We start from the raw sequence: 15690 nt of genomic DNA on the forward strand, positions 1-15690 counted from the left end.
AGATTAAGGTTTCTGTCTCTCTGCTACATTAAGAGTTGGAACCTAAGTCCTCTCAATTGACTGGTTCCCCTGCTCTAAGTGCCATAAGCAATAACTCGGCTTGATTGCTCAGGTAAATGCCTCCTCCTGTAATGAGGTTGCCGATCCCTAGAATCCCATGAACTTCAATTCCTTGGGTTCCCTACCACCTCATTCACATGCTACCTCCTCTACAAATCCCTCCTCCTCCACCCACTGCTTCCAGAGATTTGGTGCCCTCGTCTCAATGCCTGCGGCACTTACTGTGTGTGCCTTCAAGAAGATAGCACTGATGACCTACTGCCTTGTGAGGAGGTTGGTCCTGTGTGTGGTCTTCTGTCTCTAATAGACTGCAAGCTACTGGAGAGCAAGGCTGTGCCTTACATACCTCTATAGCAACCAAGCAGGGCAGGAGTGTTCAAAGGAAGCTTTTGATTCATATGGATGTTTCCAGAAAAGAAGCCAAAGTAAATTGTGCACTATATTATAGATCCCTCAATCCATATTACTGCAAACGACATTAATTGTGAAGCTTAAAGAACATCCCCAACTGCTTACACAACAGGTGTAACTTACAGAATCTGCTCTACCCAGCTGTAACTTGCTTGTGACAGTTCCCTCCTGGCTTCTGCTCCCTGTTGATCTGCAGGATTACTGCATCTTCCAGTAGGATTTCCTGATTTATTCTTTGTCCAAAAACATAAAAGAATTATTAATTTTCCTTTTTGATAACAGTTTTCAAAAAAAGGCTGAAACTTAAGAATAACCAGAGAGATATCTCTGGGGTTTTCCATGACCATAGAACTCAAAGAACAATCCTGAAGTAAAACAGTATTTATAAATATTTCCATAAAATTCATTCATTAGCCCAAGAATTTTGTTTTCCTTTTGGCAACTTTTCCTATATAATCATCCTTAACTAAATACTCTTCATTATGCCCGCTCTTTGGAATTATGTTACCCAAAAGGATTTTTAAAATCAGCTGCCTATGAGCTAACACCTAGCCATGTATAGAATGGGATGAATTAATGATGCAAATGAGTGTTGGGACTATGGGTAATTGGATGGAACGAAGAGGAGTGGGGGCAGTGATGAAAGTACCAAAGTCAGAAAAAATGAAAATCCACGAACTCTGTGATGCTCCAGAGAGGAAACCAGCAAGTGTTGACGCTAAACTGGCAGAAACATCAATACTTCCTGGCTCCCCCACTGGGTGCATCAATTTACCACCGGCAGGCTGCTCTTCTGCTGCAAGTGACAAATAGTGAATGCATTCAACAATATGAAAAGGAATGACCCATAATCCAGAAGCATGGTATGTGCAGCAATGAAAAAAAGGTGGTGATTGCTGGGAGTCTCAGATAGACTCAGTTCTGCTGCTTGATTAGCTTAATGACCGAGGGCAAGTCACTTCCATTCACTGAAAAATACCAGGATTTCCTAACAGCATGTAGGAAAAAGTTAACAGAGCAGGTCTGAGACTGACTGCTATTCTTTTTTTTAAAATAAATAAATAAATAAATTTATTTATTTATTTATGGCTGTGTTGGGTCTTCGTTGCTGTGTGTGGTGTTCAGTAGTTGTGGCACACGGGCTCAGTAGCTGTGGCTTGCGGGCTCTAGAGCACAGGTTCAGTAGTTGTGGCGCTCGGGCTTAGTAGCTCCGCAGCATGTGGGATCTTTCTGGACCAGGGCTTGAACCCGTGTCCCCTGCACTGGCAGGTGGATTCTTAACCACTGTGCCACCAGGTAAGTCTGTGACTGCTATTCTTAAAAAGGTCTGCTTACAAGGTTGGTACCCTTGACACAAACACAGTTGTTATCTGGGGAATTGGGTTTGTGCTAAAGGCATAATCGTTATCAAGAAAACTGCTCTGGGGGGACCTTCCTGGTGGTCCAGTGGTAAAGAATCTGCCTTCCAATGCAGGGGACACAGGTTCGATTGCTGGTCATCGGGGAACTAAGATCCCACATGCCGAGGGGCAACTAAGCCCACGAGCCACAACTACTGAGCTTGCGCGTCTCAACGAGAGAGTCCTCGTGCCACAAACTACAGAGCCTACGCCCTCTGGAACCCATGCGCCACAACTAGAGAGAAAAAACCCGCACACCACAACTAGAGAGAAGCCCGCGCACCACAAGGAAGAGGCTGCGGTGCAACAAAAGATACCGCATATCGCAACTAACACCCGACGCAGCCCAAAAAAAAAAAAAAAAACCTGCTGATTTTTTCAATACCGACGTGATAAAGAGACCAGGAAAATACAGCCACCATAATGCTTTAAGACAGCATATAATGCAGGAGTCTAAAAAAATACACGGTATCTGCTTGAACAGGGTAGTCTGCACCAATCCTCCCATATTCTATTAAATAAATATGGGGCAAAAAACTGATGACAATCTGTATTTCACAAATACATATGAACCTCCCAAATCTGGATATCCACGGTCCAACATTATCTATAAACCTCAGATAATCAAGAAGTCAGCCGAACCAGCAATCCCTCCATACACCGCAGTAATTGAGGGGTTGTCTGCCAGTGTGCTGGCACAGGGCACCCTGCGCCCATATCTGCAGTGCTGATTACTCATTCATCATTAAACTGCAGTAGTGTTAACATATGCTGCAGTTGTGCTAATGTTGTTTAACAATCACCACTGATCTACCTTTATCCCAGGCCAGGAAGGTAAGTGTTAAGTGAACGGAAATAAACTTGAAAACAGCACCTACTTCACTTGTGGAAGCCTCGAACCTCACTCGGCCCAACCAGAAAATTCCTCCCAATCTCAAGAATTCCAGATGCAAAAGATTATTCCATATAAAGCACTAGATGTACAGGAAACCCCACCACCTTGAGGGGAAAAAAAAAGTGTTTTTATTTTGTGTCCCATGCTTTCACCTCTTTGGGAGAACTGATCAACCAGGTTAGACAAGCAGTCAGCCTTAATGATTTTTTTCCATCACTCAACAAACCAGTATTTGAATTCACTCATGGGCTAGTTATCTGCACATCATCCAGACACAGGGATGTTAGTTATGGTTCTCCCAGGGGCCACTGGCCATCCTTTACCTCCCAGAACCCACTGCCCAGCTGCTCATTTGGACGGTTCCATCAATATGAAAATGGCCAGCTTTACCTGCTCAAATCTCACCTCTGCTAAAACCTCATTAAGAGCGCTGGAAACTACCTGATTTGTACGCACTCAATATTACCCACTAAAGGTTTGAGATTACGAACAATAATCATAAACAGAAGGAGCAAATGGTAAACCCTTATAGAAGGTATTTAGAAGACATTCAGAGTTTTATGTTGCTTCATCAGTAAAAGCCAGATCAGGAAAAAAAAAGAAAAAACTTGTGTTCAGGTTATTTAATATTTATTTCAAGTAATAGTGATTCATTTCTAAATAGGTTTCCCACTTTATACAGGATCAGACTAACATCTATTTGCAAAAAAGCAGTTTGCCATGTATAGGTCATATTGAAGGTGTCAAATGCAACAAATTCCTTTTCATCTGAAATCCAAACAACCAGAAAACATCTGAGATTGTTCACTTTATTTCTGGTAGAAAGGCAAATGACAAGTAAGTATACAACAGTAACTAATGCACAAAAAATCAAGTTGCATGGAGCAGTCACCATGTCCTCTGAGCCGTGTATGTAATGACAATTAATCTCATGAAGACAGGGAGTTTGGCTCACCAATGTGTCCCAGGGCCTACCACAGTGCCCAGTACATAACAGATGCTCAGTGAATATTTATTGAATGAAATAATGCTCTTCAAGATCATAAGGTGGTGTAATCATCTAAGAGATTATACTATGGTCAGTATAGTTTTGTCGTTAGATAGACTTATTCTAATACTTTAAAAACTGGTAGTCAGTATATAGCAGACCCCAATGTTTAGGTTCTGATCACGGTTCCTATGTGGGGAGTGGTCCCCACACCAACAAGCAATTCTCAGACACCAGCTGGGTGTCCCATAATTCACCTCAATTCTGACACTATCTACCCAGAGGCAGCATCAGATACCCCAGGTTAAGCACTCAATCCTACAAGACTCCCCCCTCAACCATCCCCTCCCCGCCACTTCAGATACCAGTAGCAAGTCCAGGTGATCCCCTGTGTTTCTGACCAACTGACTACAAACTGCGGGTTCCAACAACCCCCGCCTGGGGTTTCAGACACCAGCCTCAAGTCCAGGTTGTTACCTGTACTTCAGACCGACTGGCTATAGATCAGGTTCCCACAACCTCCTCCTTTGGTTTGATTATTTTGCTAGAGAGGCTCACAAAACTCAGAGAAACATTTTACTTACTAGATTAATGGTTTATTATAAAAGGAACTGCCAAACAGAGAAGATGCATAGGGCAAGGAATGGGAAAAGGGCACAGAGCTACCATGCCCTCTCCAGGCGCGCCACTGTCCCCCAAATCTCCACGAGTTCACCAACCTGGAAGCTCTCCAAACCCTGTCTTTTTGGGGTTTTATGGAGGCTTCATTACATAGGCATGATTGACTAACCCATTGGCCACTGGTGATTGAACTCAATCGCCAGGCCCTCTCCCTTCCCCAGAAATCAGGGGAGTGGGACTGAAAGTTCCAACCGTCTAATCAAAGGGTTGGTTCCTCTGGTAACCAGCCCCCAACTTGAGGTGCTTTTCCAATTCACCTAATTAACGTAATAAAAGACACCTTTATTACTCTCAGTGTTGGAAATTCAGAGGGTTTTAGGAGCTCTGGGCCAGCAACAAAGACCAAATATACATATATTTGTTATTATAAATCACAATATCGGGCTTCCCTGGTGGTGCAGTGGTTGAGAATCTGCCTGCCAATGCAGGGGACACGGGTTCGAGCCCTGGGCTGGGAAGATCCCACATGCCGCGGAGCAACTAGGCCCGTGAGCCACAGCTGCTGAGCCTGCGCGTCTGGAGCCCGTGCTCCGCAAAAAGAGAGGCCACGACACTGAAAGGCCCGCGCACCGCAATGAAGAGTGGCCCCCACTTGCCACAACTAGAGAAAGCCCTCGCACAGAAACGAAGACCCAACACAGCTAAAAATTAAAAAAAAAATCACAATATCACACCCAATTAACTAGAACTCCTCATTCTTTAATCATTCTTCATAAGGAAGAATTTACTATAAATATCACTGTCTATAACTAGAAGCTATTATTTATGTGAAACAGATAAAAACTGTTCATTCAAATATTTATCAAACACCTACTATGCACCAGGCACTGTGCCAACTGTCCTTGCCCCCAGCAGCTTTCACAGTCTAGGGCAGTCTTTCTCAACTATAATTCCTCATCTCAAGATGCACGCAGAGGAGATGAGTATTACAAACAATGGATTCCCTAGGGCATTAGGGGTTGATTCTCTCCCAGTGGAGAAAGACTAATGTAAGGTACCACGTAAGTTAAAAAGAAATTACAATATAACATGATAATAAAAGGTTGCTTTTAGTAGGGACAAATTCACCTGTTAAACCCAGCCATGTATGAACTACCTGGTAGGAGCCAAGATGCACACAGGCCATTTGTAACGTTTGTGTAAATGCAAAAATACTGCAATACATACATTTAGATAAATTTCTAAACACAATAAAATAAACTCATCAATATTTTCCATGCTCAGCAATGTCAGGCCAAGGATTTCAGTAAAGTGAAACAGAGAGAAAAAGTCTAATTACCCTGATAATGATAATTCAAGGAGAAAACAAAAAACCTTGCTCCTAAAAAAAAAAAAATTACCTGAATTTTATTAATTGCCTTCATATATTGCTTCACTAGACTGGCCTTGCCTTGGACTTGAGGCAGGAGATAGATGGGGCCCAGGCTGAGCAGCTGGAGTTTGTCCCCTGTGTGCAGATACTCCCAGACAAAGATAATAGCGGGAACAGAGAGGAGCTGAGCCCTGCCCAGAGAAAAGATAAAGAGACCTCATATTCCTCATTCTCGGGGTCAAGAAGACCTTCCTGACTACACAGGAAGGCTCCTCGGAGGTCAAAAGGGAGGGGGCGCCACCCCATAGTAGGTGATGTCAACCTACCCATAGGCCTCTGTGCTGGAATCCATCTTGGCTAAGAGATGCACGCACACACATGGGAGGACCCTGAGATAAACCAAATACGGACGGACTCAGAACCAGGCAAAGTCATGGGACTTCCCTGGCGGTCAAGTGGTTTAGACTCACGCTTCCACTGCAGGGGGCACAGGTTTGATCCCTGGTTGGGGAACTAAGATCCCACATGCCGTGTGGTGTGGCTAAATAAATAAATACATAAATAAATAAAATTCATTTAAAAAAAAAAAGAATCAGGCAAAGCAAGATGATTGGCCAAAGGAAACCTGGAAGAAACGCCCCATATAAGTGATTCGAACTACCAAGAGGGCACGACTCTCTCTGAGCCCTTTTTCCTCCTAATAAACACCTGTTTCACTACTTTCCGTCTCTTTTTGGGAATTCATTTCTACAAAGCCGACGGGCCAGGTCCTTGTCACTGGCCACTGGCCCTGGTGGTCTAGTGGCTAGGATTCAGCGCTCTCACTGCTGTGACCTGACTTCAGTCTCTGGCAGGGGAACCGAAATCCTGCTTCAAGCCGCTGTAGGCCGAGGCCACCCGAGATCAGACTCAAAGTAATAAATTGGCTACCTATTTTGAATATTTTTGGTCTTATTTTGAATTTTCATTATACCTTATGCAGTCTAATTTCTTTCCAGTCCTGGGCCTCTTTGACAGATATAAAATTTTCTATGTGATATCATTACTATATGCTGCATGATTTATGGAACCAAAGCAGTTTAAGAGCTTCTAGAATCCGAGATATAATTTTTTTTCCAGTATTTCAACTCAAAACGTAAGCTTTTGTATGTCAATGATCTAGAAATTCATACCCGTTTAATATCACTCTCTGACAAGCTAATTAGACCGCATCCACTTGGCCAAGCCCCCTGATCTACTTTATCAAGGAATGTCTTATTTTGAATCATTAGCATGAAATAATTTACTAAGTCAAATGGGGGGAATTCTCATTGTTTAGACTCTCATTAAACCTTTAAACCCATGTGAAAATGCTATTGTAATCACTAGGAATGTTATGAAGGATAAAAGACAAAATAACATAAAAGTCCCTGACCCTTAAGTCTCAACTAGCCCGGACTTCCAATTAAACATGCTTTTAGGGACTTCCCTGGCGCAGTGGTTAAGAATCCGCCTGCCAATGCAGGGGACACGGGTTTGAGGCCTGGTCCGGGAAGATCCCACATGCCGCGGAGCAACTAAGCCCAGCCCGTTCGCCACAACTACTGAGTCTGCGCTCTAGAGCCCGCAAGCCACAACTACTGAAGCCGGTGCGCCTACAGCCCGTGCTCCACAGGAAAAGCCACCGCAATGGGAAGCCCGCGCACCGCAACGAAGAGTAGCCCCTGCTCGCCGCAACTAGAGAAAGCCCACGCGCAGCAATGAAAACCCAACGCAGCCAAAAAAAAAAAAACCTTCTAAAAAAAACCACATGCTTTTAAAGGAAATAAATTGTATAGACAAAACTACTATTATTTATTTATTGTATTTATGGAGAATGGAGATGTTGACTGGGAACAGGCGGTGCTTTTATTGTACTTGTAGACATCCAACTCTTAAATCTTTTAAGACACCCCCTACATACCTAAATCCGAAAATCCTACACCAAATCCACCAATTTCTTTCTACCTCAAAACTGTCAAAAGTAAAGTCCTAATTCATCAGAAAGGAAAGAAGACAATTTTTAATGGCAAAGATGTCAAGGCCATGTCTTTAAAAAATGCAATGAATCACTATTTCGTTTAGCTTGAAACTGGAGAACCTGGGGAAATAAATGGCATTTTTAAAACGATTCAGCAAACACTACTGAGCCATAGAAGTTGATACTACTTCCCATGTCAGGCTTAAAATGTAAAGCCTTGTCCTAACACTTAGTATCTAGTTTTCAGCGACCAAGAACTATAAGCAACACCCCTGTAATTTATGTCACATTCAAAGTCAATTTCACATACATACAGGTACACACACACACAAACGCACAATTTTGAAAGGAATTCACAGCCCCATCTCTGAAATATAAAAGCACACAACTTAAGACTACATGTACATTGCTGTGCAAGGCCAAGTCCAACCTAAATCTTTAACTGTATCCTTCTAGTGATGTAAATGGGAGTGCTCCTCAATCTCTACCAGGCTAAAGATGAGGACAGCGTTTGGCTCACTGATTAGGGGAGCTACAATTTGCTGCCCCCCACCACCAAAAATTTTTTTTGAAGTCATTCTTTAGCAATGAGTATTTGATAGCATGTTTCACATTCAGTCCAAGGGTTTGCAGATTAATTCCTTGCCCTAGGCCTAGGGCTCAGATACAACTCCTGAGAAGCCTTCAATTTACTGCACTGGTACAAATGCTGGAGACTTAACCATAGTCCTGGCTGCACAGGAAAATGTGAGCAGCTGGGCATTCCAGCCGAAACAATGAGGTCAAAGCTCATTTCAGTGTGAGCGTAAGTGATTCTCTGCAGAGATCTTGGACGGGGATGCAAAGTACTAGCCTCAAACCTGCAGGCTGGCACCTCAACAACTGCTGCAAATTCTACTGCATGCCCTAGCTTCCTGGGCCAGCACTGCTTCATTACCGGACTCATACAACGCAGATCACGCTAAGCAAAAAAGCACAGGGGGCTTTTAGACTGATACTTGGGTTGTTTGGTTTCAAATGATCTCAATTTTGAGCTAATGAATTTATTATGAACCAGCGGCCAGTTGTTTTCCAGTATAAGAGAGCCATTGAAAAGATTATCCTTTTCCCAAATATTACAATTAGTCCTCTTTGTCACCTTTCCCTTTTTGTCACCCCCAAACAACACTCCAGGATCACAAGAATCTATGTGAAATAGAACTATGAAGTACAATGCTCTTTTACCTTCTCAGGCTAAATGTGAGAAACCAATTTTAGTCACTTGCTTTAGCAAAGCATCCAGTACAATCCAATTCTTACGGATTTCAAAATCCTGATATGCACAACCTCTATTGCTCTGTGCCACAGGTAAACCTGCTCCAATTTCATAAGACACGGCTTCTGGGTGAGGTAAACATTTAGAAAAACATTAACATAGCACTATTGTGATAATAACATTCTAAAATGGGATGTACAATTATTTCATTTAGCCAGGGTACATTTGGGGAAGTTTCAAGCGCAGAAAAACATGAGAGTAAATTCATCCGACGCATGAAAAATGCTAGCAACGCTTCGATTAGGAATAATCGCAGGAAAAGAGCCAAACTGACAAGTTCTCAAACAGACATCGGAAGGGGGGTGGTGGGCGCTCACAGCGCTCAACCATTTTTCCTAAGGACAGAAAAATGAAAATTTACAGACGAACCCTTTCTTTCACATCACTGGCAGAAATAAAATTCTATTCCCGCCACCTCATCTTGCAATTAAGGAAGTTGCTACAAATAGCAGCACAGAAGTAAATGGTCCCGGTTTTACTCCATTCTTAAGGTACCCTCCAGGAGTAAACAGATTACTCAAAAAAGTCAGTAGCCAGAAATCGCTTGTCCCGGTGCCAAACTCCCTCGGCAATGAAATTCCCTTTTCTGGGGATTTGGGAGGGGGTCAACGTGGACGGAGGAGTCCAGCCGCAGCTCCCTTCTCCCCTGGGTCAATGTCTGGGGTGTTCGGGGCTCGGCGAGGCTTCCGACCCGGCGCTCGGCAGCGGCGGCGCAGTCTCCTCGCGTCTCCACCTCCACCCAGCCCACCCTGACGATCACTCTCGCTTTTATTATACCCTCAAGGTGAGAGGCTTAGGCTGGGTCCCCAAAGTTTGCCCGGCCTCGGGTCAGCAGCCGGCCGAGCCCCGGGCAAGGCTGAGGCCGGCCCCAGCCTCCCACCCTTCAGCCCCCAGGTCTTTTTTGGGCCACGGTGACAGGTCTAGGTTTACCTCCATGTGCTCGTGGCAGAGGAAACAAAAGAAAGCAACCTCCCTGATAATAAAACGCCATCTTCGACTAACTGGCAAACCAAGGGGCCCCTGGGTCGGTCCCTCCACGGGTCCCTCCCCATCCAGCCCAAGGGTGGCCCCCCGTCCGAGGTAGAGTCTGTAACAGCCCCGGAAAGCTCCGGATAAATTATCTGGGGTCGGGGGCGGCGGGGTGGGGGGCTGCTCCGAGAGCCCTACCTGCCTTCCCACCCTGGCCGCCTGGGCAGCGTGTTTCAGTTAAAATGTAAAAACGGGTGGTGGTGGTTTCTCCCAGAGATGCAGTCATCCCCTCAGAAAATTGTTCTGAGGGACCGCGCGAAGGGGCCGGCGAGCAAGCAAACCGGCACGCGTGGAGCCGCAGGGAGTGTACTTACAAAACGGTTAAAGCTCCGGCGGAACATCGCGTCGAAGGCTGCCGGGCGCCGAGCTGGGCTCTACTGGGCTGTCTGAGAAGGTGCCGTCCACAACACACACTGCGGCGTGGGCCGGCGGCGCGAAACGGACGGCGAGGCTGGCTGCCCCGCCACCCGCCCGCCCTCCGCTGCTCTCCGCACTCCCCCCGCCCCCCGGCGCCCTCGCACCCGCGGCCCCCGCCCGCCTCACTCACCGCCCGCCCCCGCCCCGCCCGTCCCGGGGACGGCGGCCCCGCCGCTCCCGCAGCAGCCCGCGGAGAAAGCGAGCCAAGCGCGCAGGGGAGGGATGGCGGAGGAGCGCTAGGCTCCTCCTGCAGGGAGGGGGGGGGGCGCCCCGATCTCTCCACCAGCGCCGGGCTCGGCACCCCGCCGTCTGCACTCTTCCCCGGCACGGAGCCACAGCCCGCCCTCCCCGCGGCCAGTCCGCGTGCTTCCGCCCCGCTCGCGGCCACCGGGGACCCTCCCGAGGCGCCCCGCGCCTCACCTCGCCTCAGCCCGAAACTACTCCCCTGGCTCGGGCGGGAGTCACAGCCTGCCCTGCCCCGGCCCTAACTCGTCCGCCGCACCGCTTCGCTCGCAGCCCCTCCTCAGTCCGCGGCAGCCGCGTCGCCCGCCCGGCGCTTTCGTCTCGCACCCGGGCTGGGGAGCCACGGTGCAGCCTGCCGGCCCGCCCCGAACCCGCCAGGCAGCCGGGCTCCCCGCTTCCCGGCGGGGCGGAGCCGGGGTCTGCGCGAGGAGCCGGGACCGGCAGGGCGCTGTGGAGACCCCAGCGCGGGCGGGGCGGAGCGGGGCGGGGCGCGGGCGGGGGGATTAGTTATGAAAGCCACCCCCTCCTCATCTGGAAAGGCGCGGGTCTCCCCACTACCCTCGCTTCGCTCCGCTCCCACCTACGCGGCTTTCCCTCCTCTGGTTCTTTCTCTCGTCCTGTCTCCCCACCTAAACCGTCTCACTTCCACTTTCTCTATTAGGTTGTAAAGTCAGGCTTTGTGTCGTTGCTGCTGTGCAGCGGGGCGGGATTTCCCTGACAACCCCGCTTCCCCAAACCCCTCCCTCTCGTCCCCTCCCCCTCGCTTCTCCCAGAGCAGCCTGGGAGTTGTAGTCCCGCCGCGCCCCTATTCCGCCTAGTACTGCGGGCTGGGAGCTCCCCCACACGCCCGCACGGGATTTGCCCAGAGGGCTGAAGGAGGAAGCGGCTGAGACCGCTGGGCCGAGCCGCGGTTCTCAGCTTGGGCTGGAAGTGGAGGCCAGGAGCGCTCGGTCGATTCCCCGCGGTGGGAAATGTGAAAAGGATACGTGAGGCAAAGCCCCAAATGCCCGGAGCCTTCCCTAGGACGCGAAAAATTGTGCACCGGGGAACGCTCTACACCCTCGGCTCCTAGTTTAGAACTGGAATTTGCGAAACTTTAAACACTACATATGAAAGCCGAGGCTAGAATTGCCACAAGACTGGCCGTCCCAACCCCACGTCGCCCGGTTTGCACCGCCCTTTACGGCGTGCCCTGAGGCTGTTGGAGCAGAACGTTCAGATTCCTCTGAAAAAGTAAAGAAGAAATAAGTAAAGGAAGTTCAGGGGCATCTCCACGAGCCTCTACCGTGCCACCTTCTCCTGCCAGTGTGCCGCTGGGGACAGGGGCCAGCTACACCGCGGGCCTCCCCTTGGGTCGTGAGGGGCCTTTACTGCTGGGCGCAAGCGCTTCTCCTTTTCCCCTCTGGGGTTCATTTCAACAGACCTTTCCTGGGCATTTTCTTTGCACCAGGCTGTGTTAAGGGCTGGACACGGCGACTTCTTAAAAGACCTCCCCAGAGTGGGGGTAGGTGTCGCGCTCTGGTCAGGGCTACCCACGTGCCAAAACAACAGGTTAGAAAGTAATGGCTGCTAGACTAGAAGTGCCAAGTGCTGAGAGCGCGAGTGCATCTGCAAAGGGGGTCTGGGAAGCTTTCTCGAAAGCGCTGGAGGTTAAACTGGACCCTGCAATGTGAGAAGGCTTTAGAAGGAGCGCAGTGGGCAAAGTCCAGGGTGGAGGGAGAGGTCGGTGAGGAAGTGCCAGACAATCTAAGAAAAAGAACACACCGTCTTGGCAGACGCGCAGCATGTGTGGGCGGGCACGGCCCGGAGGAACTCTAAAACCCAAAAGGATCTTCAGAAACACCCTAGAAGTTTGCACTTGATAGTGTGAGCCACGAGTAGCCCATTCTCATTGAAGTGCAAACGCAGGAGACTTAAGGTATGTTCCCAAACTGTCCTAATTGCCAAGAAGTAAAACCGTGCGTTTCCAGTTCTTTCCCTATGATGGTTCCTTGTGTTTACTCACACTTAAGGCTGTATCTAGTGATTTTTAAGATTTATGTTAGATGTCTGTTAGTCAGATATTAGGATATTTTATTTTATTGGAAAAATGGATCTAAGGTTTTGCTCTCTACTCTTTAAAAGATTTATTTTCAAATAGAAAAAGTGTATTTTCTGGCTTTACTTTTATTGAGCAGAACGACTAACGTCATTTAATTCACTAATTGTTGAACACCTACTATGTGGCAGGCACTATTCTAGACACTGACTGGAATTTGGGGGTGGAAGAGCATATTGCCATTTGTTCTAGGCATAAGTCTAGAATCCTTATCAATAAAATACATCATTATCAATAAAATTGGTAATAGAAAATGAATTTAGACATTTGGGAATGCAAGTGCTTACTAATAAATAATAAGTAATATCTTTCCATATTCAACTTTGTTAAATAAATGGAAAAAATGTACTTAGCTTATAGATTCAAACAGATCAACTTAAAAAAATTTAGAGAACTGGAAATTGTTTTTCAGTATTCTCTCACACACCATTGTGTATTTTCTCACATGCCATTGCCATGTTGCCCAGCTTAAAAGCAAGGCTTTTAGGATCTCCCAAGATACAGCAGCATTGTTGGTCATATTTTCATTTGTTACTATAATTTCACCATCTCTCTGTCCTCCTAATTTATTTCATCGCAACACCTATACTCTTGGGTCCAGATTAATTTGCTTGACTATAAAAATGCAATTCCACATAAATCAAATATGCTCAGCAAAACATGAAATTTGTGCAAGGTAATTTCTTTCCATATCCAAATTCAACCTGAATTAGAGTTACTCTCACACACATCCTTTAGAATTACTTTCCTTTGTGAGGTGTTTTTTTTTAGACAAGAAGAAATTATTTTTGTTCTTTTCAGTGCCTCTTCACAGCTTCCAAAGAAAACCCAGGTGTTGTAGAAAGCTGTTGTCAATGGCTATGAAAAGTGGACCATCACCCAGCATTTTCATTTGGCAGGTTCCATAAACAGAACTGCAAAAACTGACTTCCTCCTGTCTAAACTGTCAGACCCCTTGGTATATAACACCAACTCTTGTGGTGCATCAGCTGACTGCAGTAGAAGCCCCAGGTTCCTGCAGGCAGGAGTTTAGAGGAAACAGTCTTCTGTCCTTATTACCATCTTGACTAGATATAACTTGTACTGTCTCAGAAAGGGAAGGGAAAGTGTTCCTTGACCATTTCAGTCCTGCTGCCCTATTTCTGTGCAAGCCCCTCGGAAGCCCTTCTTCTCTATCACCCCCCCTTGTTCTTTCCTACCTTCCTACCTCAATCCCTCAGAAATCTCACCATGGGAAATGGGCAGAACACCCACTAGGGCACCGGATTCATCAGTCCATGCTTGGGAAGGAGGGGAGCAAATTGCTTCTGGAATCAATTGGTTGATCAGCAATTCAGGGATCTAGCAGGAGGGGAATGATGAGAAGGAAGAGTCACTTCCTCCGTCTAATACTAAGAAAAGAAAGAAAGAAAAAAAATTGAAGCTGTTATATCAGCATCTCTATCATGGCCATCAGCAAATTGAAGAAATTCAAAGGTCTCCGCTGACCTTTCAAAATACCGCATAAGGACTTCCCTGGTGGCACAGTGGTTAAGAATCCACCTGCCAATACAGGGGACACGGGTTCAAGCCCTGGTCTGGGATGATCCCACATGCCGCGGAGCAACTAAGCCCGTGCGCCACAACTACTGAGCCTGTGCTCTAGAATCCGTGAGCCACAACTACTGAGCCCACATGCCACAACTACTGAAGCCCATGCCTAGAGTCTGTGCCCTGCAACAAGAGAAGCCATCACAATGAGAAGCCCGCGCACCGCAACAAAGAGTAGCCCCTGCTCGCCGCAATGGAAGACCCAACGCAGCCATAAATAAATAAATAAATAAAACAATAAAACCCCAAATACCTCATAAGACTACCTTTTGCCCATTTGAAATTTCTTTCTCCCTTAGAAAGCTGGCCTTAACGTTGATTTAAAACCAGTTTTACCCATATCTTCCTAACTATTGGCCCTCTCCGATTCATTCCCCACCCTGCAACCACAGAAGTCTTTGGAAGACAAATCAGATCAAATCACTCCCCTGCTTATGACTTTTCAGTAGCTTCTCATTGCTTTTAGGATAAGTCCCAAATCTTGCCTTAACCTCAGCTACAAGGCTCTGAATTCTCTGACTGCTACCTTCCTCTCTAGCCTCCGGTGAGCCTTCTCTCCCCCTTACTCACCAAGCTACACTCCACTGGCCACCTTTTATCCCTTGAGTTCCCAAAGTTCTTTTTGCCCTGACAGATTTTGCACTTGCAGCCATCTCTGCGGGAATGCTTTCACAGCCTTTGCTATTCATCTTTCAGATCTCAGCTTAAATGTCACTTTGTCAGATGAGATCAGGGCTCCCTGTTATAGTGCTCCAAATAGCCCATATTAATTACACCGAGGGTACTGTACTGACAAATGAGGTTAGTAATCATGGAGAACAGACGTCCAAGGGGATTGTGGATGATCTAATATCATTTTGCTTTTCAAAAAGGGGAAGTAGGTGTATTCTAGTAATCATATCAAAGGCACGCACGGTTCTAGAACTGATTGTTAAAAGGATGGGGTATTTTATTTCAGGGGAAGGGAAAAGGCAATCACTACGAACTGCAGTGAATTCACTGGGATATATTTTGGCCTCCAAGATTCAGAGAAGATGATTTCTGATTCAGAATTCTACATCCTCCTAAACTATATCAGGAATATAGAGAACAGGTTGGAGAGGATGTGGCATAAGAAGGCTAAATCTTTATCTTCCCAAATAGGAAGTCATTAAGTCAAAATATGTCACTGTAGTTATTTTATTTAGAAATAATGTGGTAAATACCAGAAGAAACAGCTAAAATAATGAATAGTGCTTGCCTCTAGGAGTAC

General features: G+C 46.6%; 1 protein-coding gene across 2 annotated transcripts in view; it reads right to left on the reverse strand.

Moving 5' to 3' along the window:
* ATP11C (ATPase phospholipid transporting 11C) overlaps nucleotides 1-11417 on the reverse strand; it is a 172053-nt gene extending 160636 nt beyond the window's left edge. Inside the window, exons 1-2 of one of the 2 annotated variants that reach the window (XM_057538288.1) lie at nucleotides 10928-11417; nucleotides 10405-10476 (exon numbers count right to left, since the gene is read on the reverse strand). In XM_057538288.1, coding sequence (XP_057394271.1) covers nucleotides 10405-10431 — 27 coding nt within the window. In that variant the 5' untranslated portion in view covers nucleotides 10432-10476; nucleotides 10928-11417. Of the gene's footprint in view, nucleotides 1-10404 lie in introns of both variants that reach the window. The other variant, XM_057538287.1, reaches the window with a different exon arrangement.
* Between the last annotated feature and the right edge of the window lie 4273 nt (nucleotides 11418-15690).

The sequence above is a fragment of the Balaenoptera acutorostrata genome, chromosome X (genome assembly GCF_949987535.1).
Source record: "Balaenoptera acutorostrata chromosome X, mBalAcu1.1, whole genome shotgun sequence".
In the NCBI taxonomy this organism is placed as follows: domain Eukaryota; kingdom Metazoa; phylum Chordata; class Mammalia; order Artiodactyla; family Balaenopteridae; genus Balaenoptera; species Balaenoptera acutorostrata.